At 35.4% G+C, this 27,661-nt stretch overlaps 1 protein-coding gene and 1 long non-coding RNA gene across 3 annotated transcripts; both read left to right on the top strand.

The window, feature by feature from the left end:
- The first annotated feature begins 13,955 nt into the window (after nt 1-13,955).
- Nucleotides 13,956-16,940, top strand: LOC113325331 ((-)-alpha-terpineol synthase-like). Its single transcript, XM_026573529.1, has 7 exons — nt 13,956-14,478; nt 14,588-14,846; nt 14,998-15,428; nt 15,484-15,698; nt 15,778-15,916; nt 15,996-16,244; nt 16,350-16,940. The coding sequence occupies exons 1-7, from the start codon at nt 14,293-14,295 to the stop codon at nt 16,686-16,688; spliced, it is 1,818 nt and encodes a 605-aa protein (XP_026429314.1). The 5' UTR covers nt 13,956-14,292; the 3' UTR covers nt 16,689-16,940.
- A 4,231-nt stretch (nt 16,941-21,171) lies between these two features.
- Nucleotides 21,172-24,101, top strand: LOC113323843. 2 transcript variants are annotated; one of them, XR_003347879.1, is made up of 3 exons: nt 21,172-21,229; nt 21,640-21,762; nt 22,189-24,101. It is a non-coding gene; the product is annotated as an uncharacterized LOC113323843 (long non-coding RNA). The 2 variants fall into 2 exon arrangements; XR_003347880.1 differs by having other exon boundaries at nt 21,208-21,264.
- Nucleotides 24,102-27,661: the final 3,560 nt, after the last annotated feature.

The raw sequence follows: 27,661 nt of genomic DNA on the forward strand, positions 1-27,661 counted from the left end.
AAAATAGGGTTTCCATCTAGTGAAATTGGGAGTTTAGCCTAGTCTTGAACTTAAATAGTATAATTTATAAAGCCTCTACAAACACTAGCCTACTATCAGACTTCGCACTGCAATGTAGTTGAGAACAAATCGACCCTACGAGTAATTCATCTTCAGTTGTGCTCTTTTATGTCTCTTGGATCTTACAAGACCATAAGCAACACGATTTCTTTAGGTCACATCCTTTATAGTCCTAGGAGTTTCTTCAGCCTAAGTGAACACTTTTTGACTATTCTGCCTCAACGAAAAGTTTTTTTAATTTTTCTTCATAAAGATATTCAATCAAGGTATGAAAATCTATATGCTTAATCTTCAAGAGAAGAAGATATCAAGCAAACTCATTGGTTATGATAACTTATTCTCTTCAAAACTTATAGATATGCCAATCAATTCTATCTCACAAGAACAGTCTAAACAAATAAAACTAGAATTGATTTAGATATCTATCTTTTGAAATCACAAAATCTAAGACGAAGAGTACTTCTATATATCTTGTTCCTGATTTACAATTTGGAAACTATAATGATCAATAAAACAAGATACAGATAAGAATAACTATCAGGTAAAATGTAGTTTGTCTGGGCTTCTCGAATCCCTTAGTGAATATCTTTCAAAGTCAAACCTAATGCAGTTTTCACCGTAGGAAAACTAGCTTTTTAAATGACGACTCTAGCCATAACTGGTACACAGAAGTGTCAGGATTGTGATTCTAATATGCAGGGAGTCCCCTATTAATATTAATAAACAAGGCTTGGTATCTTACAAACAAAGCAAGGTTCGTGAACTAGTTTCCATGTTTACGATTTTCTTTGTAACTAAGCAATCTTAATACCTAGCTATCAAACACAAAACCCATTGGCGATGGTGGCGGCGGCGTTGGATCGAAGTGTGAGTGACACAGAAAGAGGCATAACTAGAGTTACCGAAGCTACCCTTACATATACTCCTTCCATTTCAGGGAAAAAAAATATGATGTTTTCACTTTTTCTATCTAGCCTATTTACAGGAAAAAATGAAAAAGTTACATTATCACTTTTTGTCAAAAGAGAGTAGTACATTCTAAACATGGACAATCATTGATAACAGAAGCAAGAAGAACCTCAACTGCATATCAAATGTTAGGAAGAATTAGTATCCTCTTTTTTAATTCCTAAAATTACCTATGACTATGTAAAAGCATATGATGTTGATGCTTTAAATAACAATGTTCATGTAATTCCAGAAGAAACTAATCTATCAGATCCGGCCATTATTAGGACACCTCATTTGGGTATATTAAGAAATTTTTGAAAGTTCGTAATGACCAAATTAAACATTTCTGACTTTGAGAAAAAAGATGTTTTGAATTGGCGGTCAAATTTATGCGATTACAAAAATAGGTATTCCTTGCCATAACACGTGTACTAAAATGGTATTGTTCTTTATTGTCAACTCAAATATTCACAATTTCTCTTTTTGGTTGGTAAACACAACCATAAATGAAGCCGAGCTTTCAGAGAAACAAAAAACGAGAAATAATGTTGTGACCTGGATTTCCCGTTAATAATTTCTACTCCTAATAATAATAACTCTTGGTTTATAATAATAACTGTTGGTTTATGCATATCTATTATCTATAGCGTCAATAAGTACTTTAAGTAGTTAGTTCTTGTCAAAAGATTTTTGTGAGAATTACTCCTAAGATGAATAATCTCTTCCTCAAGATCTTTAACTTTTTAAAAGCCTTAGATAGACAGCAAAGCTTTCTTATTCGCTTACAGGGTGATTGCAGGAGGTTGGAGTAACATCAAGAAGACATAATAATTTTGCATCAACTTTTTGTTCAGAAACCTATACGGATAAGCTTGTTACAGTCAGTAGCTTCAGACGATCACAAAAAATCAATATCCAAGTATTAATCTAGTATGTACCGAATTATTATATAACTGAATTCCAACAAGGACAATCTCTCTTACAAGATACGAATCCTCAATACAGTCTTTTAGGCTCAAAAATTGTCCAAGTTATTTAACGTGCTACTTGTGATATTTTGACTAGAAAGATAGATAATATAATGTTGAAAACAAATAGGGATAATTGGTGTTTGGTACTCGGGTTTTGACCAACTCTAGGCTTTGGTATAACATTTATCCAACATTACGGCTTGGTACCTGGACTGGACGTTAACTACAATTGACAAGGTCAAATGTTAAATTAATGTTTTGAAATTAATTAAAAAAATAAAAAATATACATAATTAAAAGAAAATGAAATTAAAAGACAAAGTTATTGTTATAACCTTCTACCTAAGTTTTACTTCATAATTTCATCTTCGAATCCTCTTCACACCACGACCACCACCATCACTTTTTCTGTACCTCTTTCCCGCATCAAACATGCAACCACCATCACAACAAAAGTCTCATCCTTCCCTGTCTATTTCTTACCATAATTAATATATTGATGAATAAAAATATATATCCGGATCTTTCATTCGACAATCATTTTCTTCTTTAGAATCGTCATACTCACTGTAATCACCATAAAGAAAACATCAACATTTTGGGGTTTGGTTCAGCGAAATTTGGGTTTCGGTTTAAAGATATTGGCGTTGATTCGATTTGAAAAATTGGGGGTTTGATTTGAGTTGAAAAATTAGGGTATAATTTGATTCTGAAAATAGGGTTTCCATCTAGTGAAATTGGGAGTTTAGCCTAGTCTTGAACTTAAATAGTATAATTTATAAAGCCTCTACAAACACTAGCCTACTATCAGACTTCGCACTGCAATGTAGTTGAGAACAAATCGACCCTACGAGTAATTCATCTTCAGTTGTGCTCTTTTATGTCTCTTGGATCTTACAAGACCATAAGCAACACGATTTCTTTAGGTCACATCCTTTATAGTCCTAGGAGTTTCTTCAGCCTAAGTGAACACTTTTTGACTATTCTGCCTCAACGAAAAGTTTTTTTAATTTTTCTTCATAAAGATATTCAATCAAGGTATGAAAATCTATATGCTTAATCTTCAAGAGAAGAAGATATCAAGCAAACTCATTGGTTATGATAACTTATTCTCTTCAAAACTTATAGATATGCCAATCAATTCTATCTCACAAGAACAGTCTAAACAAATAAAACTAGAATTGATTTAGATATCTATCTTTTGAAATCACAAAATCTAAGACGAAGAGTACTTCTATATATCTTGTTCCTGATTTACAATTTGGAAACTATAATGATCAATAAAACAAGATACAGATAAGAATAACTATCAGGTAAAATGTAGTTTGTCTGGGCTTCTCGAATCCCTTAGTGAATATCTTTCAAAGTCAAACCTAATGCAGTTTTCACCGTAGGAAAACTAGCTTTTTAAATGACGACTCTAGCCATAACTGGTACACAGAAGTGTCAGGATTGTGATTCTAATATGCAGGGAGTCCCCTATTAATATTAATAAACAAGGCTTGGTATCTTACAAACAAAGCAAGGTTCGTGAACTAGTTTCCATGTTTACGATTTTCTTTGTAACTAAGCAATCTTAATACCTAGCTATCAAACACAAAACCCATTGGCGATGGTGGCGGCGGCGTTGGATCGAAGTGTGAGTGACACAGAAAGAGGCATAACTAGAGTTACCGAAGCTACCCTTACATATACTCCTTCCATTTCAGGGAAAAAAAATATGATGTTTTCACTTTTTCTATCTAGCCTATTTACAGGAAAAAATGAAAAAGTTACATTATCACTTTTTGTCAAAAGAGAGTAGTACATTCTAAACATGGACAATCATTGATAACAGAAGCAAGAAGAACCTCAACTGCATATCAAATGTTAGGAAGAATTAGTATCCTCTTTTTTAATTCCTAAAATTACCTATGACTATGTAAAAGCATATGATGTTGATGCTTTAAATAACAATGTTCATGTAATTCCAGAAGAAACTAATCTATCAGATCCGGCCATTATTAGGACACCTCATTTGGGTATATTAAGAAATTTTTGAAAGTTCGTAATGACCAAATTAAACATTTCTGACTTTGAGAAAAAAGATGTTTTGAATTGGCGGTCAAATTTATGCGATTACAAAAATAGGTATTCCTTGCCATAACACGTGTACTAAAATGGTATTGTTCTTTATTGTCAACTCAAATATTCACAATTTCTCTTTTTGGTTGGTAAACACAACCATAAATGAAGCCGAGCTTTCAGAGAAACAAAAAACGAGAAATAATGTTGTGACCTGGATTTCCCGTTAATAATTTCTACTCCTAATAATAATAACTCTTGGTTTATAATAATAACTGTTGGTTTATGCATATCTATTATCTATAGCGTCAATAAGTACTTTAAGTAGTTAGTTCTTGTCAAAAGATTTTTGTGAGAATTACTCCTAAGATGAATAATCTCTTCCTCAAGATCTTTAACTTTTTAAAAGCCTTAGATAGACAGCAAAGCTTTCTTATTCGCTTACAGGGTGATTGCAGGAGGTTGGAGTAACATCAAGAAGACATAATAATTTTGCATCAACTTTTTGTTCAGAAACCTATACGGATAAGCTTGTTACAGTCAGTAGCTTCAGACGATCACAAAAAATCAATATCCAAGTATTAATCTAGTATGTACCGAATTATTATATAACTGAATTCCAACAAGGACAATCTCTCTTACAAGATACGAATCCTCAATACAGTCTTTTAGGCTCAAAAATTGTCCAAGTTATTTAACGTGCTACTTGTGATATTTTGACTACAGAGATAGATAATATAATGTTGAAAACAAATAGGGATAATTGGTGTTTGGTACTCGGGGTTTGACCAACTCTAGGCTTTGGTCTAACATTTATCCAACGTTACGGCTTGGTACCTGGACAAGACGTTAACTACAATTGACAAGGTCAAATGTTAAATTAATGTTTAGAAATTATTTAAAAAAAATATATACTTAATTAAATGAAAATGAAATTAAAAGACAAAGTTATTGTTATAACCTTCTACCTAAGTTTTACTTCATAATTTCATCTTCAAATCCTCTTCACACCACGACCACCACCATCACTTTTTCTGTACCTCTTTCACGCATAAGACATGCAACCACCATCACAACAAAGTCTCATCCTTCCCTGTCTCTTTCTTCCCATAATTAATTTATTGATGAATAAAAATATATATCCGGATCTTTCATTCCACAATCATTTTCTTCTTTAGAATCGTCATACTCATTGTAATCACCATAAAGAAAACATCAACATTTTGGGTTTTGGTTCAGCGAAATTTGGGTTTCGGTTTAAAGATATTGGCGTTGATTTGATTTGAAAAATTGGGTGTTTGATTTGATTTGAAAAATTAGGGTATAATTTGATTCTGAAAATAGGGTTTCCATCTAGTGAAATTGGGAGTTTAGCCTAGTCCAGAACTTAAATAATATAATTTATAAAGCCTCTACAAACACTAGCCTACTATCAGACTTCGCACTGCAATGTAGTTGAGAAGAAATCGACCCTACGAGTAATTAAGCTTCAGTTGTGCTCTTTTATGTCTCTTGGATCTTACAAGACCCTAAGCAACACGATTTCCTTAGGTCACATCCTTTATAGTCCTAGGAGTTTCTTCAGCCTAAGTGAACACTTTTTGACTATTCTGCCTAAACGAAAAGTTTTTTTTAATTTTTCTTCATAAATATATTCAATCAAGGTATGAAAATATATATGCTTAATCTTCAAGAGAAGAAGATATCAAGCAAACTCATTGGTTATGATAACTTATTCTCTTCAAAACTTATAGATATGCCAATCAATTCTATCTCACAAGAACAGTCTAAACAAATAAAACTAGAATTGATTTAGATATTTATCTTTTGAAATCACAAAGTCTAAGACGAAGAGTACTTCTATATATCTTGTTCCTGATTTACAATTTGGAAACTATAATGATCAATCAAAACAAGATACAGATAAGAATAACTATCAGGTAAAATGTAGTTTGTCTGGGCTTCTCGAATCCCTTAGTGAATATCTTTCAAAGTCAAACCTAATGCAGTTTTCACCGTAGGAAAACTATCTTTTTAAATGACGATCCTAGACATAACTGGGACACAGAAGTGTCAGGATTGTGACCCTAAGTGGGGTATCTTCGGACCGAGTGCATCATAGTCAGGACTTGTCAAGAGTGGCAAGGTACGCTCCAGACGTCCCGGACACTCTTGATTGAACCGTGTACCTCGGCGCCCTGATCGAGTTTCTGCACTCCTTGGGAGAGCCTTTCTCACCTTAGGCTCTCAATCTAAGATCTCTATCTCATACTGAAATTTTAAGGTATCTCTTCCGGATGGGCATTATCGTTTTATTTTCACCCCAAATCTCCAGAACTCAAGTTCCGGGGTCGGTGTAGCCTTCCCTTGAGTCATTCCTTCTAGGTCTTTCCAATTATGACGTGCGATAGGTCTTACTATTTTTCCTCTTGCATATGAGCGAACTAGGGTACACGCCATATTTGGATTCCTAGCCAATGTGATAATAAATATCATTTTCTGTAGCCTTTTATAAAGGTCTTATTATAAAGATTTCTCTTTGTGTTTTCTTATTATGGATTTACCATATGAAACTAAAGTTTCTCATTTCAATCAACTCTATTACATAAGTGTTTTTATTGAATCATCTTGCTCAAAGAAAATCATATTCACTTTTGAACCTTCGTAAACTCGCATATGTTTATAATCATTTGATTGGCAATGTGCGAAAAATCCTTGTGTTTTCCACCTTTTCATATTTTGTCTCCACTTAGTTTCTCGCTCTTGTTGCTATTCATCTTCATCTTTTATTGTCCATTTTTGCTGCTGCTATTATTGATTTCTTCATTATCTTTTATTCATTTTCATCTTCATCTCCACTAATTTTCTCCCATTATGAACTTTCCATCGAATTTTGTTTCCTTTCCTCCTTATGATTCATTTAATAAACTTCAGCACTTCACATACTCAACTTTATACACCACATCAGACATCAACCATTAATCTCTCTGCTCTTTTGCTATCTGCTGCATTCTTTTGCCAATTTCTTCGCTTGGATTCTCTTGCTTCGCATCTATCAATATCAATTTTTTGACAATTTTCACTTTCAACTGTGTCCCCTCTTATAATTCCAACACCCTGAGGTAAAGGAAACTTGATGCACTGATGAAATGTTGATGCGACAGCTAGTATACTATGCAGCCATGGCCTTCCAATGAGAGTATTGTATGGTGATTCAACATCCACTACACAGAATGTGATATCTGTTGGTAAGCTTTGTAGAAGAATTCACATAGTCACCTCCCCTTTTGGTTTGTTCGCAGAGCCATTAAAACCATAGATTTTGTACGTTGAAGGGATCAACTCATCATCTCTTCCACTCATTGTTTTATATGTGTGATAAAATAGAATATCCACAAAACTTCCAGTGTCTATAAGAATTCTATTTACCCCCCAGGTGTTTTTCTCATTTTCTTCCTCATCTTCTTCTAACGGTTTTGGGTTAATTCCCAATCTCACTACCAACGGGCACTCATGTGATGTTTTTCCTTCTGGTACTTCATCTGCATTGAACGAGATTTTCTGCTTTTGCCAGTCCTTCAAAGATGGTATTTTTGCCAGGTTGAAAATTTCCCTTCCTTCAACATCTCTTGCATATACTCGACTTAAGACATTATCATGAAAATCTTCTATGTTTTTGAACGAATGTATGATCGAGTTAAAATATAGATTATTCGCCTTAGCTCCCACTTCAATAAAAAATGTACTTCTGTCCTCCTTTACATATTTATTTCCTTGAGGTGGTGGTGGTGGTAGATTTCTTGGCTGATTCAGTAAGAAATGGTCCAATTTCCCTTGCTCGATCATTCGCAATATAATGTTCCTCACATTTATGCAATTACTTGTTGTGTGACCGTGGAATCTATGATGGACATAAAATTCTTTACTCCTCCTCCCTGGTAGTGGCTCTTCGCTTGCATTATGTGGTTCTGGAATATCATCCATTAAGAGAGCAACTTCCCATACTTTATCTAGTGTAGTATTCAGCTTTGGCAAACTTACTTGTTCCCACATTATTCTTCCATCTTTCTTGTTATAATGTGTTTGCTTTCCTGCAGAGCTTCCTGGATGATTAGCATCAGTACCTCCATATTTTCGAAGTTGCTTGTCTCTGTACTCTTTATCAAATTCTGCTTGATCTGCACTGCCCCTAGCCACTAACTTTTGTTCCATTTCCGCATTACTCCTTACTTGATTACCATGCGATGTACTCGCAACAGCATTTGTGAGTCTCGGAAGTAAACTTGTATTTCCACCTTTCGAATCAGATATCACAACTGGGTAAGATTCCATGTCTCTTTGCTTTTCTTCGAGGGCTGCGTAGCTCCGACATTGTGATTGTATCCTTGACTCTGAAAATTTGGGTATATAATAGGTCTGTTGCAAAGAGAGCATTGATGAACGCAAGAATAAGATGTCTCTCATCCACCCGTCTTCCCATTTCACTACACATTGTTCTCCAACGAGTCGTTAGATGACGCAAACTTTCATTTGTTCTTCTGTGAAGTCCGAATAAAGTCTCAATCCCTGGTCTTGATAGATTATTACTTATGTATTGCCCCAAAAAGACATTTTGTAAATGATGAAGCGAACCAATGGATTCTACAGGTAATCCTTCAAACCACTTTAAAGCTTCACCTGCTAAACTTGCAGCAAAATATTTGCACATTACTGCATCATAATTTTCCCACTGTAATAAACATCTAGAATAAGCCTTCACATGCACTTCCATCAAATATATTTGTAAATGCTGGTAAACTTCACTTAGATGGTATCGGTGCTCTTTGAATTTCTTTTTTAAATGGAGTTTTTCCAGCTTCCTCCACTGCTTCCTCTAGTTATCTTCTTCCATCATTTCTTTTTGCAGTCACCATTTCTCTTATTTCTGCCATCTCCTTGAGAATTTCCTTGTTGAATGATTGATCCAAATCTTCTTGCATGGGTCGTTTTAGTCTTGCTTGTCTCAATCTATTCTCATGATTTCTTTGATGTATTGCCTCTTGTATCTCCTGTTGTTCAGTTTCTTCCCTTCTTCGCCTACGCCTTTCATTATTTGCTTCGATTTGTGCTCTATCATGTCTTTCTTCATTACCTGTGCGATCATATCGATGTTTTGATATTTCTCTTTCTTGTAGTGTCACTCGATCTTGATCTGTATGCTTTATGCGATGACGCTTTCGTACCCTTATTATATTATCAATATGACGCAATCCGCTTTGTAATTCTCTTTCTTCTAATTCTTCCCTTCTTTGTCTACCTCTCGCACGTGCAATCTCTCTTTCGCGCTCATATTCGTCTCTCAACATTTCTCTACCATGTAATAGCATTTTTCCTTGCTTTGGATCCCCTTCTTCCCTTTTACAATTAGTATTTGCACGACGCAGAAGTTCGCGTGGGTGTTCATATCGATTAGTTTCTAAGTCAATTACACGTCTCCTTTCCCTTTGATCTTCCAAATTTTCATCTTCTTACGAGTTTTCTTTAACGACTTCCATATGTTTCCTTCGCCTATCATTTCTTCGATTAGATTGGCTCTGTCAGGAAGAACTCCTACTGTATCTTGACCTTGAGCGTGTAGCACTCCTTGACCTTTGTTCTTGTAATCTAAGATTCTCTTCTCGTAAATCATCATTTTGATGGATTAAATTCGCACGCTCCTCTTCTTCTCTCTTTCATTCAATTATTAATTTTTGCCTAAGCTCTGCAATCGTCATATTTCCTTCACTCGCTGTAATTGGTTATTCTTTCCCAATTCTCTGTCCTTCATCTGTAGAATTCATCTTCGCAGTATGGACACTCACTCTATCATAATCTATCTCATTATTCTGCCCTTGTTCTCGCTGAGATCCAATAGGAATCTATGTTCTTTGATGTTCTTCTATTATTTCTTCTTGTTGCTCAAGATTTGTAATTCGTCTTCGTTCAGCAAGTTTGTGACTTCTTCTAGTTGTCATTCCTTGTTCAACAACAAACTCGATCCTTACCATTTCTAAATTTTTAGATCACACTTTTTTCCTTAAAATCTATGATATACTATCAGGATTTAGCATCCAGTCTCTGTTTCTAGCGCCAAAAATGTAGTTGTAAGAAATCTTACAACTACACTCCACTTAATCTAATCTAGTCTCTAAGTGATCATAATGAACTATTGCTTTATTGATTGAAGATTAAGATTGCTTACAAAATCGATCGAAGTCTCACTTTCTCTCTCTCCCTATTTCTAAACCAAGACTTACCTCCCAAAAATAATGACTCTCTCCTTTATATAGGATTTTACATAGTGGATAACAGCTAATAATCCCTTTATTTTCGGGATCATTATGCGACACATTCGCTCATATACAATCGCTCATCTTCGCATAACTGTGTTGGTCAAAACCGGAGTACCAAACACCAATTATCTCTATTTGTTTTTAATATTATATTATCTATCTTTGTAGTCAAAATATCACAAGTAGCACGTTAAATAACTTGGACAATTTTTGAGCCTAAAAGACTGTATTGAGGATTCGTATCTTGTAAGAGAGATTGTCCTTGTTGGAATTCAGTTATATAATAATTCGGTACATACTAGATTAATACTTGGATATTGATTTTTTGTGATCGTACGAAGCTACTGACTGTATCAAGCTTATCCGTATAGGTTTCTGAACAAAAAGTTGATGCAAAATTGTTATGTCTTCTTTATGTTACTCCAACCTCCTGCAATCACTCCGTAAGCGAATAAGAAAGTTTTGCTGTCTATCTAAGGCTTTTAAAAAGTTAAAGATCTTAAGGAAGAGATTATTCATCTTAGGAGTAATTCTCACGAAAATCTTTTGACAAGAACTAACTACTTAAAGTACTTATTGACGCTATAGATAATAGATATGCAGAAACCAAGAGTTATTATTATTAGGAGTAGAAACTATTGGCGGGAAATCCAGGTCACAACATTATTTCTCGTTTTTTGTTTCTCTGAAAGCTCGGCTTCATTTATGGTTGTGTTTACCACACAAAAAGCAAAATTGTGAATATTTGAGTTGACAATAAATATCAGTATCATTTTAGTACACGTGTTTTGGCAAGGGATACCTATTTTTGTAATCGCATAAATTTGACCGCCAATTCAAAACATCTTTTTTCTCAATGTCAGAAATGTTTAATTTGGTCATTACGAACTTTCAACAATTTCTTAATATACCCAAATTAGGTGTCCTAATAATGGCCGGATCTGATAGATTAGTTTCTTTTGGAATTACATGAACATTGTTATTTAAAGCATCAACATCATATGTTTTTACATAGTCATAGGTAATTTTAGGAATTAAAAAAGAAGATACTGATTCTTCCTAACATTTGATATGCAGTTGAGGTTCTTCTTGCTTCTTTTATCAACGATTGTCCATGTTTAGAATGTACTACTCTCTTTTGACAAAAATTGATAATGTAAATTTTTTATTTTTTCTTGTAAATAGGCTAGATGGAAAAAGTGAATACATCATATTTTTTTTCCCTGAAATGGACGGAGTATATGTAAGGGTAGCTTCGGTAACTCTAGCTATGCCTCTTTCTGTGTCACTCACACTTCGATCCAGCGCCGCCACCACCATCGCCAATGGGTTTTGTGTTTCATATCTAGGTATTAAGATTGCTTGGTTACAAAGAAAATCGTAAACATGGAAACTAGTTCACGAACCTTGCTTTGTTTGTAATATACCAAGACTTGTTTATTAATATTAATAGGGGACTCTCTGCATATTAGAATCACAATCCTGGCACTTCTGTGTCCCAGTTATGGCTAGAGTCGTCATTTAAAAGGCTAGTTTTCCTACGGTGAAAACTGCATTAGGTTTGACTTTGAAAGATATTCACTGAGGGATTCGAGAAGCCCAGACAAACTTTGTTTTACCTGATAGTTATTCTTATTTGTATCTTGTTTTTATTGATCATTATATTTTCCAAATTGTGGATCAGGAACAAGATATATAGAAGTACTCTTCGTCTTAGACTTTGTGATTTCAAAAGATAGATATCTAAATCAATTCTAGTTTTATTTGTTTAGACTGTTCTTGTGAGATAGAATTGATTGGCATATCTATAAGTTTTGAAGAGAATAAGTTATCATAACCAATGAGTTTGCTTGATATCTTCTTCTCTTGAAGATTAAGCATATAGATTTTCATACCTTGATTGAATATCTTTATGAAGAGAGATTAAAAAAACTTTTCGTTGATGCAGAATAGTCAAAAAGTGTTCACTTAGGCTGAAGAAACTCCTAGGACTATAAAGGATGTGACCTAAGGAAATTGTGTTGCTTAGGGTCTTGTAAAATCCAAGAGACATAAAAGAGCACAAATGAAGCTGAATTACTCATAGGGTCGATTTGTTCTCAACTACATTGCAGTGCGAAGTCTGATAGTAGGCTAGTGTTTGTAGAGGCTTTATAAATTATACTATTTAAGTTCTGGACTAGGCTAAACTCCCAATTTCACTAGATGGAAACCCTATTTTCAGAGTCAAATTATACCCCAATTTTTCAAATCAAATCAAACCCCCAATTTTTCAAATCAAATCAACGCCAATATCTTTAAACCGAAACCCAAATTTCGCTGAACCAAAACCCAAATTGTTGATGTTTTCTTTATGGTGATCCGTTGAGGCTGAATATCGTGCCCTTGCACATTTAACTGCAGAACTACAATGGCTTCGTTACTTGTTTCAGGATTTGCATTTTCCTTGCACTCTTCCAATCATTGTTTCCTGTGACAGTCAGGCGGCTATTCACATTATCAAAATCCAGTGTTCCACGAGCGGACTAAGCACATCGAAATCGATTGTTATTTTGTACTGGTAAAACTGCTCAACGGCTTAATCAAACCAACACATCTACAGTCTTGGGAACAGTTTGCAGATTTATTCACCAAACCTTTAGGAGTCAAGCAATTTCAACATTTGGTTAGCAAGTTGGGTATTCGATCTGGATCTACTCCTCCAACTTGAGGGGGGGTGTTAGCGGTATATTTGGTTTAGTCTTCTAGGTTTACTAGGTTTCCCAGTTTAATAGTTCTTTTCTAGTTTTAGTCTTACGTAAATATAGTCAGTCATATTCCTAAAATATCTCTATTAGTTGTAACTTATTAGTTAATCCCAATGTAATCTGATTCACTTTATATATCAATGATAAGGAACAAAATATTCACGGTTGTGAAACAATATACACTGTCTCTTAAAACTCTCTAAATCTCTTTAAAAACTAAGACCATAGTCCTCCCCCTCCAACTTGATCGAGGGGGGGGGGGTAAATTTTATTTTATTTTGTCGGCACAATAAACGAGTTTGTAATAAGAGACGAAGAAATAGAAGCAACGTAAAAGAAGAGGAGGATTAAAGTAATTAATGAGTGGTTGGCACTTCCTGGGGGAAAATCTTGGGGACATTTTATGGTAATTATAAGCATTTTTCTCTACAGGAACCTCTTGTAGAACACTAAATGCTAGTTTCATCCTACATATATGGCCAAAAATGAAATAAGTAAGTGGCAGCCTGGCAGGACTTGCTAGCATTTTCGTCCATTCATCTTGCTTCTTATTTTTATCTGCATTTTCGGATTCTCTCAAGTAGCAGGTACATTCACAATTATTTTGGATACAATTAATTACGTCCACGCATTCAAAGTTCAATTTTAATGTTCTTGAACAACCAAACATGACAAAAATAAGTGATAGGAGGCTATATGCATGCTCTTCGAAAACACTTGTGGTGGCCTAAAATTTGTACCCGGCGGCCTAACATTCGTATTTGCTTTTTTCGCCTAACACAATTATTTAATTCCAAAGATTAATGGTTTATTTATTAAAATTTGTTTTCAAAGAGGGCAGATCAAATGTCCAGCGAGAGTAACTATTTTTTGGGAATGTACATGTGTTATATTTTAGAAAGGAATGTAAAGCATTTTAGAAGAGATCAACAAATTTTGGAACCCAAAACTTTGACTACATATATCAGCAAATAGAACTCATAAGCCTTCATAAGATATAAAAAAAAAGGGATGCCAGCTGTCTGATCAAAAAAAAAAAAAAGATAAATACAAACGTGCTCAAGTTGATTGCAAATGTGAAATGCATCGATTAACAAGTACAGTTGTACAGTCTAACGACCTTATTAATAGGAGATAATTTGCATTGAACATTGGCACCAAGTGATAATTAATAAGATCACAGTAATAATGTCTCATACTATTCACTTTCCATTCCTAACCACTTCTTCTTCTTCTTCTTCCACCCACTCCTCAACCCTATTGCCCGTTGGTACTAAACACCATGCAGAATCAAAAGCTTCCGAACACTTTCAGTACCAGCCTACAATTTGGGATTATAAGCATTTTGTTGAATCACCCAAGACTAACAACTCGGTGATCATTGACTTCATTTTCCACTAAAGTAGTTTGTTATATCTATCAACATCTTTCTAAGATTATATATGCTAATTACTTCTGTGTTTGTGTGGGTATGTATATGCAGTGCAAAACAGATACAGAACTATTAGTGGAGAAAGAAAAACAAGTGAAGGTTATGCTTAAGGAGACCTTAAAACCACTAGAAATGCTTGAGCTAATCGATGTCATTCAAAGTCTCGGAATGAGTAACCTTTTTGAGGAAGACATCCACAAAATCATAGAGAACATGCACCATGACAATGCCTGGAATTCGAAAGATAACTTATATGCAACTTCTCTCGGGCTTAAGCTTCTTAGGCAGCATGGTTTTCATGAACTTCTAGGTACTAATTAAACATGACATATCAACCATAAAGCCAGCTAACTCCACGAGGTGGAGGCATTTTCACCCTGGCACTTTGCTCAATTATTGTTAAGGTTTGTTTTGCTGTTTCTTTTAGCTAATGACATGCAAGTTTTTCTTCCGAATGGCAGATGTTTTTGATAAATTTAAAGACGCGAAAGGCGGGTTCAAGGAATCAATTAAGCACGATACTAAGGGAATGCTGAGTTTAGTTGAAGCAGCACATCTTGTTTTGGAAGGAGAAAGCATCCTAACTGAAGCTGTACTCCTGACAAGAAGACATCTAATAGACAATGAAAGCAACAACAACAATGTTAACATTAACCTAGCAAAACAAGTCCGTCGCTCCTTGGAGACACCATTTCATTGGAGAATTCAAAGATTAGAAGCTAGGACTTTCATCGAGGCATATGAATCTCAAAATGATACGAGTCCTCTTCTTCTTGAATTGGCTAAATTGAATTTCAACATGGTTCAGGCTCAACACAAGATGGAACTCAACCATATAGCAAGGTGTGTGTCTATTACTTATAAATTTGATGCATGTTATCCACTGATTGCGGTGTCTGGTGTCTTAACGTACTAGTTGTGCTCTTATGTCATTCTTGTTTAGGTAGTGGAACAACATGGGGATTGCAGAGAAAATGAATTTTGCTAGAGACCGAATAGTTGAGTGCTTCCTATCAAGTATTGGGTTTTGTCGGGAGCCACGATATAAACGTTGCAGAGAATGGCTCACCAAAATCCTAAGCTTTGCTCTAGTAATTGACGACATCTATGATTATTATGGATCATTAGAAGACCTTGAATTATTTACCGATGCTATTGAAAGGTACAACCGTATTACACAATTTTAAACTAGCTCTCTGCTGAAACTCTTATAATGCTAAATTACATATTTTTATTTGAAGGTGGGATTGCAAAGCCGTGGAAAAACTTCCATATTACATGAAGATATGTTTCTTAGCCCTATATAACACCGTCAATGAAATGGCATTCAAGATACTTGTTGAGCAAAAATTTGACATTTTACCGCACTTAACAAAATCGGTAAATGATATATTGATTGTTGTGTTGCCTAACTCTTTTATAGAATTTGGAAATAATTACCTTTGTCCAATCTTTTTAGTTGGCCAATTCGGTGAAGGCAATGTCAACAGAAACGAAATGGTGCCATAAGGGATACATGCCAACTTTTGTGGAATACCAGCACAATGGCTCGGTTTCATCTTTCGGATATGTGTTTTTGGTGATTGCCTTTTTTGCTACTAATCAAAATATTAATGATAGTGTGTTACATGCATTCGAAAACGATCACCCTCTTCTCTACTCTTCATGTTTGGTGTGCCGACTTTCGAATGATCTTGCAACTTCATCGGTAAAAAACTTAAGACTTAAATAACACAAAACATACAATTGATGTTATCATTCCATAACTTATAAGTATCTAATAGGAGTTCTTTTTGCTTAATCATGAACACAGGCGGAGCTAAAAAGAGGTGAAGTTGCATCCTCCATATACTGTTATATGCAAGAAACAAACGTCTCCGAAAACGATGCTCGTGAACACATAAAAGGCTTAATCATGGAAACGTGGAAAGAGATGAACCGATTCCTGTTTGATTCATCTCCTTTTGATCGTTCATTCGTCAACTTGGTTCTAAATTTTGCAAGAACATCTTTGTTTATGTACCAATGCGGCGATGGGCTTGGGGCAGAGCATTCAAAGAGCATAGAGCATGTTCAGTCTTTGATAGTTAACCGAATTCCCATTGATGAACCTACCCATAAAGACTCATCTTTATCCGATGTGCAATGTTAGGCCGTCCCCTTTTGCGTGTGCGTGTGCCATTTATAAATCAAGAGTTATATTTTACAAAGAAAGAGCATTTGTTTGTTAAATTCTGTAAATAGATGGTTGATGATCAAGATACAAAAGTGTAAGGATGCTGCTTCGTATGACAGACCATACTTGGTAAGCATCCACTGCGAAAAATTGCAGCACTAAAGCGTAAGAGCTCTTTTGTAATTTCTAAAGTCCTGCAATACCCATTTATACAATATTATTATACAACAGCTCTATTAAAGTCCCGCAACTCCCATACTAAACAACCAAAAAGAAACACACACATACACCAAATTCTCAATTCTGTTTGTTTAGTTTCCATCGCGACTATTGACAGGTTTTTGGGTGGGCTACAGCATCCCATAGCCTCCGTCGACGCTGCCAGCAGTGTTTGCAACCGACAAACACTTTGTATCTTGTCTTTTAGTCAAGTCAAGGATTCGAGTGGAGTCTCTTAATTATTAAAGTTAAGATATGTTTTTGGTGAAAATCTACTATAGTCCAACTTGGCAGACAAACATATCATACTAGGGGGTCTTCCTGTTCAGGTGAATAACTGATGGAAGATTTCTACAAATAGACTCTACTTTATTACGGCAAAGTTAATATTCCATTAATGTCTCATTGAACCAAGACCAAATAAATTTTTACTGTATACAGTAGGCGCCTTCTTGTTCATTGTTCAAACTCATAATAGAAACTACTTAACATCAGTTTCAAAGTTTTCATATAGTTTCTCAAATTTGTGCTCTTTCATTACCAGTTAATCTTCAACATATGTATATTCCAATACCTTACTATGTCGATTGTTGATACTTAGAGAAATTCAACCAGCTTACAAGTAATTCTTACTACAGTTTCAAAATTCATAACTGCTTACAAGTATGCCCAAGTTGGCATGTGCGGGTGTGAGGATCTTTTTGCATTAGACCAGCTTCCGGATAAAAGAAATTCACACTAAGAAGAATGAATGACTGACCAGAGTGAAGAACAAACACGAAAGTTGTCCTCCAAGTAAAAATTCTAAATGAGGAAATTAAAAGAGATAAATGTAGTGCAGTACTAAGAAGCACCGCCAGCTTAGCTACCTATATTACTTGTTGCAACAAGGTGGTTAGTTCAGGCTAGAAGCCAATGAACTAGAGCTTGGCACCCTCTAAGAGGTAGCTAGATTGCTACTTACATTGGAGGTAACTAGATTGCTACTTACCTTTTGTAGAAAGGCTCAAATTTTAGTTTAATGCTAGTGCTATATCCTATGTATAAGGCCAAACATGAGGTAAGTAAGTGACAGGACTATTTTCTTATACGGAAACTCGAAAGGGATTGACAGGACTCGCTAGTATTTTCGTCCATTCATCTTGCTTTTTAGTTTTATATCTGTATTTTCTGATTTCCTGTACGTACATTCACAATTGAATTATTTTGTGTATAGTTATTATGTCCACACATTCAAAGTTGAATTAAGTGTTTGAATAACTAAACATGAGAAAAACAAGTGATAGGAGGCTTGCATGCATGTTCTTCGATAAGATTTGTCGTGGTCTTAAATTCGTGCTCGGCGGCCTAAAATCCGTATTTGCCTTCTTCCCTTTAACACAGTGTGACTGTGTGACAGCGTCCAAACTCAATTCATTTTTTCGGTACATTTACATGGGACTTGCTAAAATTAATGGTTCGTTTATTAAGACTCTGTATCCAAGACAAAAGAGAGCCGATCAGATTTTGCCACGGGGCCGACTAAAAAGTGTACAATCCATTTGGGCAGCTAGTATAACTATTTTTAGAAGGTTTGTATGTTTTATTATATTTTAGGGACACAAGTAAAATGCAATTTAAGAGATCAACAAACTTTAATACGAAACTTTTTGCTTCCAACCTTACCAAATTGGATTTACAGATCAATTGTATTACTTAGAGTTCCATTTTAAAATGATCTCTAAGTGTTTCTATGATTAAGTAAAAGCGTGCTCAGCTTGACTGCACATGAAAAATGTATAAAAAGTGTAGAATGACTCGATTAGTAAGTACATAGATCAATCTTATTAATAGGAGATAATTTGCATTGAACATCAGCACCAACTAACTAATAATAAGATCACTGTAATAATGTTTATTCACTTTCCACTCCTGACTTCTTCTTCTTCACCTCCTCCTTCTACCTGCACCCCCTCCTCGAGCCTATTTTCAATTAGTAATAAACACCTTGCACAATCAGAAGCTTCCGAACACTTCCAGTATCAACCTACAATTTGGGACTATAAGCATTTTGTTGAATCACCAAAGAATAACTACTCGTTGCATTTATATATATCAACATCTATTTATGAGTATGTAAGCTAATTACTTGTTTGTTCGTGTTTTTATGTATATGTAGTGCAAAACAGATGCCGAGTTACTGGTGGAGAAAGAAAAACAAGTAAACTTAGTTGTTAGATGACTGCTCGGTCGAACTCCTTTTTTTGCTCGGTCAAAATTGAATTTTACTACTAAAGATACCGAAATACAGGCTAAAAGATGATTACAAAACAAAAAGAAAGTTCAAAAACGAAGGACATGTAAGTCTTCAGATTAGACTTACACTCTAAAAAAGCCTATAATATGTTTGCTCTGGGCATTCTAGAGTGCTTATGAAACCCGGCTTGGACAACATCTTTAGAGTCTCAGTTTATCAATAAATTCACCACCTTTTGTTGTACTGCCCATTCAGTAGCACTCAAAACTGCCATCAAATGTGCTATAAGGTTAGATGCAACTCCCAAACCCTGAGCTTCAGCATATAAAAATTCTCCATTAGTTCCTCTCCCCACAAAACCGATACCTGCATTCCCAGGGTTACCCCTTGCTACACCATTACAACAAACTAGTACCTGATTCATTTCAGGAAGATGAAACCTTAACTCCATAATTCTTGGTATCTTCATGGGTCTTCTTTTCAAATTAAAATTTCTAAGAACCTGGAAGCCATAGCTACAATCCCACATCCTTCCTTTCATTCTGCATTCATAGTCCTTTGTGAATTGTAAAACTCTTTTTTTGAATCTTATCAGATCAGGCTTCTCTTCTTCAAAAAAAATTATGTTCCTTAAGAACCATATTTCCATCATAGTAATTGAAGCTGCCAGAATCTAAATTTCTTGCATTGCACTACTCTTTTGTTTTGCAAAATTTATGATATCTGAATATGACAGAGGATTTTTAAATAAGAACATACCTCCCTGCCATTTCCAAATTATTTGGCTGAAGTTGCAGTACCATAAAATATGGTCCAGATTTTCACTTTCTCTACCACAAAGGTAATATTTAGAATCTAAGTTATAGCCATTTTCCTGAATTTTTTCATCTGAAGCACAAATTCCTCTTACCAATTATCCAAACATTACTGGCTGTAGTGGGGTGTAAAACATGATGCCATATCTTTTTAGCCCATTCCTCCTTATCACAATGACTTCTGATCCTTTCAGTTGCAGAGCTCACAGAAAATTCACCACTTAGAGTACCAGTCCATACTCTTTTATCTTCAAAGTTTTCAATCACTGGCAGTTCTTCTACTTGAAAGAAATCAAGCATTTTATGTGGTATCAACCATTGACCATTATTAATTAAATCTTCTACCTTGATTTCCATGTTATTATTTATGTAATCATCCTCAGGGAAAAGCTCACACAGAGGCTTATCTTTTATCCACACATCTTTCCACACAGATATCTTCTCACCTGTTCTAACCAACCATCTACTATTTTGCTTGACATCTTCCATTACCCATTTCAATCCTGGTAAAATAGAGGATTTTCTATAACTTGTAATGATTTCACCTTCAGATGTGAAGTATTTTTCCCTCATGAACCTACCCCATTCTGCTTCTGAATTTAATATCCTCCATAAAAATTTCATAAGTAAAGTAGAGATTTTTTAATAGTACTCAATTTCTTTAACCCCAAACCACCTTACCTTCTTCTATTGGAACACATACTTTATCCCATTTGAGAGTCACCAATTTTCTAGTTGATGGGTCACCATTCCACTGAAATTTTCTTATCATTCTTTTACACACTTGAATTACACTAGCAGGCCATCTGTATACTGACATGTTATATATTGGTATATTGCTTAAGACTGTTTTGATCAATATTATTCTTTCCTTGAAAGCTAGCATCTCACCTAACCAGCTTGACAATCTACTCTGAAGCATCTCCACTACTCCCCCACACATAGACAGCTCTTATCATTCCTAGTTTTAAAATAACCCCTAAATATTTGTCTGGGAGATTAGACGGTGGCATTTGAAAATAAGTTGCAATATGTTGTTTGCTCGGTCGAACTCAAAAGCGTTGCTATCTCAAGCTTGTTTGTCAAGTTTAGTTGCCAAAACTATAAATTTTGATTCCTAGTCTACTTATATATAGCTAAGTCTCGGACTAGGAAAGAAAATGTAGTTGAGCTCTAGACTCCACGGCGTTCATCAAGCAAAGACGAAGAACTACTCAAGGAACTGCTGGAACTTCATCGACTAAAGGGTATGTGGAGACTTGAACTTATATATCACTCCAAGGTATATCTACTTTATCTCGTATCTTGAGACAAAAGTCGTATTGCTATATAGACTTCGATTATACACATTTCCTATTTCGAGCCAAGTTTATGTCGCTTATCTATTTCGCGAAATATGTGTTGGTAAGCTTTCGCTTTGGACAAGTTCATCTTTACAAGTGACGAAAGTCAAGTTTATTATTTCAATATGTTGAAAATTGCTTTGATGAAAAATAGTGTGTGAATAACTTCTATATAACATCCTCTAAGAATGTTTAAATGATTGAAATGAGAATTTAGAATATATAACCTTGAATGGATATAAACATTTTATGTGAACTCATACTTGTGTAAGTCCAAAATCCTTGAACTAAAATATGCGTACTTTATTGTTCAGGATGTTCGGAAGCTAAGTCCGTGTACCCGTATGTGTACTGTCGGAAATTCACATCCCGTGAATTTCTGCTGGAGTTTCTGAACTGAAAACAAAATCAATCTGGGTACTTACGTATGCGTACTGGTATGCATACTTAAGTGGGTTATTTTCTAAAAAAGGTTTATTCATGAACTAAGACTTATATAAACTAAGGAATGCATATTTGGAAACCGTGGCTATAATGTTCATGATTCGATTCGAGTGAATCAAAATTATTTTTGTTTCGATTGTGTCTTATATGCTTCTATGAGATCTAGGCAGTTGAACAACACTCTAACTAGTTCTTATGAGTCATTTGAACTAGTTATGGTGAAGATGAATAAGGTTGATATGAAAGTGCTCATATGCCTAACCATTTTTTAACTATTGTTGAACCAACTAGGTGTACACGTTTAGGTACGGTTACACAAACCTAAATGAATGTGCATTTCATTTGTGTATTGATAAGCACATAAGTACTGCATTTTATATCTATATTTATATTAGCTAGGACTCGAAATGCTTTTGCAGAAAGTACAACCAATCATAATCATCCGGAGAATAAAGGCCTAAAATGCACCTTTTATGGCATTTGGGAAGCCATCTTAATTGTCATGCCAACAGCTCATGCTCCGCACTGCCTCAGTCCTTCCATGGCACTAGAAACATATGGACCTTTTATTAATTGATGTGGCAGAAGTAGTAAGTGCTGTGAGGTGTCAGCTGGTGAACGATGGGTGCTGCATGCTGTGATATAAAATGTGTTGTTGAGGTAAAAGAAAAATAGTGGAAGACGTGGTCACTCCCTAACCACATTTACATATACTATCATTTTTTCTTATCGTTGGAAAGGAGGGGTTGCAGCTTCCACTTTCTTTTTATTTTTCTAAAGTGCAGCCAATGCTTCTAGTTCATGTCAGGAGATTGAAGTTGGTGTTGTGGCAGGATTAATCGTAAGTGGTGGTGTTTTCATTGCCCGATGATAACAACAACAAGATGGAGTTTTATGTTAGATGGGTTTTGTATGGGGTTGTTTGATCGAGGAGAGAAGGGGGCTGTACACAGGAGTTATGATGACTGGCGGAGACACGGACAATGACAGTAGTGGTTGAAAGAATGTTGCTGAGATGGATTTGTTAGTTTATATGATGTTGAAGGCCGATGATCAAGTCCAAGGAGATATGAGAGTTTGGTGGCTCGATGCACTTTGTAGCCGTCAGTAAATGGAAGTGATTGGCGTAATGAGAGTTGCACGGACACAAAAGAGAATGTAAATGATTGCAGTGGTGGTTATTGTATCACATTCGATGATTCCTTCCACAGCAGATGGAATTGGAGTTCGATGGGGTTTCTCATTGTGTTAAGGAAGTAGATGGAGTTGGTTTTGCCGGTGATAAAGAATGGCTTGTACGCCAGCTGAAATTGACTGGAGATGATTCTCAAAATGGTGGCTGTATTTGACTCGTAAGGAATGGAGTTGGACATACAGAAATAGGAGATGGCAGGACTATGAAGACAAGAAAGTGGAGGAGCTGAATCGAACTGAAATGTCATACTTGGGCTGTATTTTGTGCCGTGGAAAGTCAGAGGGGAAACTGAAGCTCACAACATTGAGTTCGATGGGGGCGAAGAGATGTATGTGTTTGGAGAATGGCAGTGATAGTCATTATGGCTAGGTGGAGTCTGGCAATTGGAGTTGGCTGATCTTCCATCGAGAGAAGATAGACGGGATTTGTGGAGCTCTCAAATACAACATCAACAGAGGACGGTTTATATGTTGCATGGGTTAGCTGGTTTGATGATGTTGTGAAGGTGGCGTTGGATGAGAAGAAGACTATGCTGTTTGATCGAGTGGAGATAGAGCTACCTGCTAATTAGCTGAGTTATTACTTCCGGTGAAGGCAGGTGCTCAGATGGTCCGAGAAAGAAAGGTTGGTGCTGTGTTCGGATTTGAGTTAGTATTGTACTTGGGTGGAATTTGGAAGCCGGTGGTGGACTGGGCCTTGGAGATAGGTGATATCGGCTAGGTCTAGGAGTCCTTCCCAGCAGGAGGGACATATTTTTCAGTCGAGAAGAGAGATTTTTGGGAGGGGCCGAACGGAGTTCTTTTGGGAGGCCGGTTTGGAGGAGGAGCTTTAGTTCTTCTCTGGAAGCGAGAGACGCCGCAGACCGGAAAAGCAGTTTGAATAGCCGTGAAGGCAAGAAGGAAGAACAAGAGATAAAAGGGAAAGCTGGAGATTCGGTGACAAGGGTTTACTCTTTCCTCTATTTTTCTTGTAATTGTTTTAATGGGTTTTGAGAAATCCATATTTATGTGTTGCTAAACTTTATAGCTAGGGTTTTAGGTTGAAACCACTTGGGGTGTTAGGCTATTTTGAATTGAATAAAATTGAGCAAAAGACCATCATGATTTGATTAGATTAATTCCATGATTTTAATTATTGATTAAATGATGAATTTCGTTGTTGCTTCACCGGTTATGTACAGTACAGTAACCTTTGCGCGTGATTAATAGGATTGCAAATATATGTGTCTACTTATTTGATGTTCCATGCTGGGTTAAATCTTTTGATGGAGTATACTTAGAATAGCCAGGTATCATTTGTGAACCTATAATTAGTTTTGTATAACTTTGTCGCTAACGCAATTTGATGGTGCATGCTTCGGTTTAGTCTTTGATGTGCCATGCTTAGGGCGTCCCAGTGATATTTTCGAGTCTAATACATCTAATATGTGATGTCAATAGAACGAACAATAAATAATTCATGAATTATGTATCACTTCAGTAATTGAATAGAAATAGTGGTGGATACTATAAACCCTGGTTACCAACTTTCTCATTGATTTCATTTTATTAGCTTAATTTTATTATTTTGTTTTCAATTATAAAAATCCCAAAAACATCATTGTTGGTTGATTAGAGATATTGGTTAAAGTATTTTCACCGCTCCTTGTGGAACCGACCCGTACTTGCCTCTGTCTACTAGTTAGGTACCGTGCGAATGCGGTTATCATATATAGGGTTCTCCCGGATCCTATCAATTTTTGGAGCCGCTGCCGGGGAGCGGTTGTGGAATATTGTAATTGGTATTTTGTACATGGTTATTATTTTTTGTACATAGCTTATTTTTGCTTTTATTTATATATTTTCTTTTGGTTCTTTTTACGTAGATTATTTGATTTTGCATAGGTATCTTAGTCTGAAGAGCGGCGATTGGAGTCCATAGGTGGCCTAAAGTAAGTACTTGATATTCTCACAAAGCTTTTGCAAGGTGAGTTATTAAGAAAATTTTACTTTGTATAATGGTTTCCAGTGAGTTGACTTCTTTTATAGCTTTTTGGAATCTCACCAAAAGAGCTGAGATAGAGGAGACATTTGATATTTCACCAGAGGAGCATGCATATGCACCTTATCATTATCAAGAACCTGTCGAGTGTGTAAATAATGATTGGAATTACTCTCATAGGTATGATCATTCCGGACCTTGTGAAGGTTATAATCATTACCAACCTTACCCTGGTTATGAGTCACAATTTTTTGATTCCAATTATTATTCACACATCTCTCCGTCACAGTATGAGAGAGATGATGAATCTTACTGTGACCCATTGGCATCACAACTATCTTTGTTAGAATGCCTCAATATTGACATTGTCGAACAGACCAAAGATAATGAGTTATTTTTTGTTGAGCTGAGTAAAACCCAAGCTTATATTGATCCACTTTCTGAACAAACTGATTTATCGATTGCTCAACTAACGCAGTCGGTAAAATATTTTGGTCTTACCGAGGAGACAAGTTCTAATTTTTCTAATACTCTTGATATTTATGATGAAACTGCTTTAACTAATGAATCAATGTGTATGGAGAATGATGATGAAATTGATAGTTGTGATAATAGGAATAGAGACATTTTCATACCAAGTGAAGGTGGTGTATTTAGTCCAACTCCTGATCGTGTTAATGATCATTCGCCTATTCAAAAGGATGAGTTTAGGACTGCGGTCCCCATTCTTTTAGACGGTGTGACATATCAGTGCTATAACAATGATTCTTATGAAGAATGTGTTAATTCAGAGGAAACTGTAGTTAAGTCTAACGACTTAGAGACATTACACTCTATCTATAAGGTCACTTCTAATCATCTTTATTGTGATATTCCTATTGATTCCTTAGTTGATGATGATTATGATGATAATTTAGTATAGGTTTTCAAGCCTAGTGGAGAAGTTAAAATACCTAGAATTGTTAGCACAACTTTTCGGAAGATTCCTAATTTTGGATTAGAACTGCGTGCTTCTCTAGTATTACTAGATTATTTTGCATCTCGTGACTTCTCTTTGCATGTGCATGTCTCTCAGATTGTCTCAGTTCCCATCCCCACTGAACCACTTGAGTCGGTAATTCTTATCACTGACAATATATCCTTTGCAAAAATTAAGGTTGGGGGTGGCTCTTTCCTTTTGATAGTCTCTATATCTTTACGTTTCTACAACGAGGATTTGAGGTTGTCATTGGTTGTATGTATTGTGCTTTGGGTTGACCCCCAAATATTTAGGTTGTTGATATATGGAGAGTCTTGTTTGTACATTCCAGTAGGTATAGCTATTTTCTTTCTTTATTTTTATTTGTTTATTTTCGCATATTATGAATTTCCCATCTTAATATCTACGTTGGATGACTCAATTACATTGAGGAAAATGTAATGTTTAAGTGTGGGGGAGTGGTTAACTTTTTACCTTTCTTTTTCAGGAATTTTCTTGCAATTTATGACCAGCTGTATAGCGGGTCTATTAAAAAAAAATTGCATCAATAAAAAAGAAAAATACATCATATGACCAGTTGTTTAGCGGGTCTTGAAAAAAAATTTTGCACGATATGATCAGATGTTTAGCGGATCTATTCGTCTCGCTGTTTAGCGGACATCTCTATCCGCTGTTTAGTGGATTCTTCTTGTTGTTTAACATACTTCTCTAAACCATTGTTTATTGGTTCCGTCTTGCTGTTTAGCGGACATATTTTTTATGTTTTGCACGAGGGCTAGCAATATATAAGTGTGGGGGTGTTGATAAGCACATAAGTGCTACATTTTATATCCATATTTATATTAGATAGGACTCGAAATTTGGCTAATGACACCATTTTAGGGTTTACTCTTTCCTCTATTTTTCTTGTAATTGTTTTAATGGGTTTTGAGAAATCCATATTTATGTGTTGCTAAACTTTATAGCTAGGGTTTTAGGTTGAAACCACTTGGGGTATTAGGCTATTTTGAATTGAATAAAATTGAGCAAAAGACCATCATGATTTGATTAGATTAATTCCATGATTTTAATTATTGATTAAATGATGAATTTCGTTGTTGCTTCACCGGTTATGTACAATACAGTAACCTTTGCGCGTGATTAATAGGATTGCAAATATATGTGTCTACTTATTTGATGTTCCATGCTGGGTTAAATCTTTTGATGGAGTATACTTAGAATAGCCAGGTATCATTTGTGAACCTATAATTAGTTTTGTATAACTTTGTCGCTAATGCAATTTGATGGTGCATGCTTCGGTTTAGTCTTTGATGTGCCATGCTTAGGGAGTCCCAGTGATATTTTCGAGTCTAATACATCTAATATGTGATGTCAATATAACGAACAATAAATAATTCATGAATTATGTATCACTTCAGTAATTGAATAGAAATAGTGGTGGATACTATAAACCCTGGTTACCAACTTTCTCATTGATTTCATTTTATTAGCTTAATTTTATTATTTTTTTTTCAATTATAAAAATCTCAAAAACATCATTGTTGGTTGATTAGAGATATTGGTTACAGTATTTTCACCGCTCCTTGTGGAACCGACCCGTACTTGCCTTTGTCTACTAGTTAGGTACCGTGCGAACGCGGTTATCATATATAGGGTTCTCCCGGATCCTAACAATTTTTGGAGCCGCTGCCGGGGAGCGGTTGTGGAAAATTGTAATTGGTATTTTGTATATGGTTAT

This window comes from Papaver somniferum, chromosome 11, assembly GCF_003573695.1.
Source record: "Papaver somniferum cultivar HN1 chromosome 11, ASM357369v1, whole genome shotgun sequence".
NCBI classification, from domain to species: Eukaryota; Viridiplantae; Streptophyta; class Magnoliopsida; order Ranunculales; family Papaveraceae; genus Papaver; species Papaver somniferum.

Excerpts from the sequence above, each read along its gene's own strand:
- LOC113325331 (XM_026573529.1), top strand. The coding sequence starts at position 14,293 with ATGTCTCATACTATTCACTTTCCATTCCTAACCACTTCTTCTTCTTCT. Across the intron at positions 14,479-14,587 it reads CACCCAAGACTAACAACTCG|TGCAAAACAGATACAGAACT; the intron begins GTGATCATTGAC and ends ATGTATATGCAG. Across the intron at positions 15,699-15,777 it reads TTTACCGATGCTATTGAAAG|GTGGGATTGCAAAGCCGTGG; the intron begins GTACAACCGTAT and ends TTTTATTTGAAG.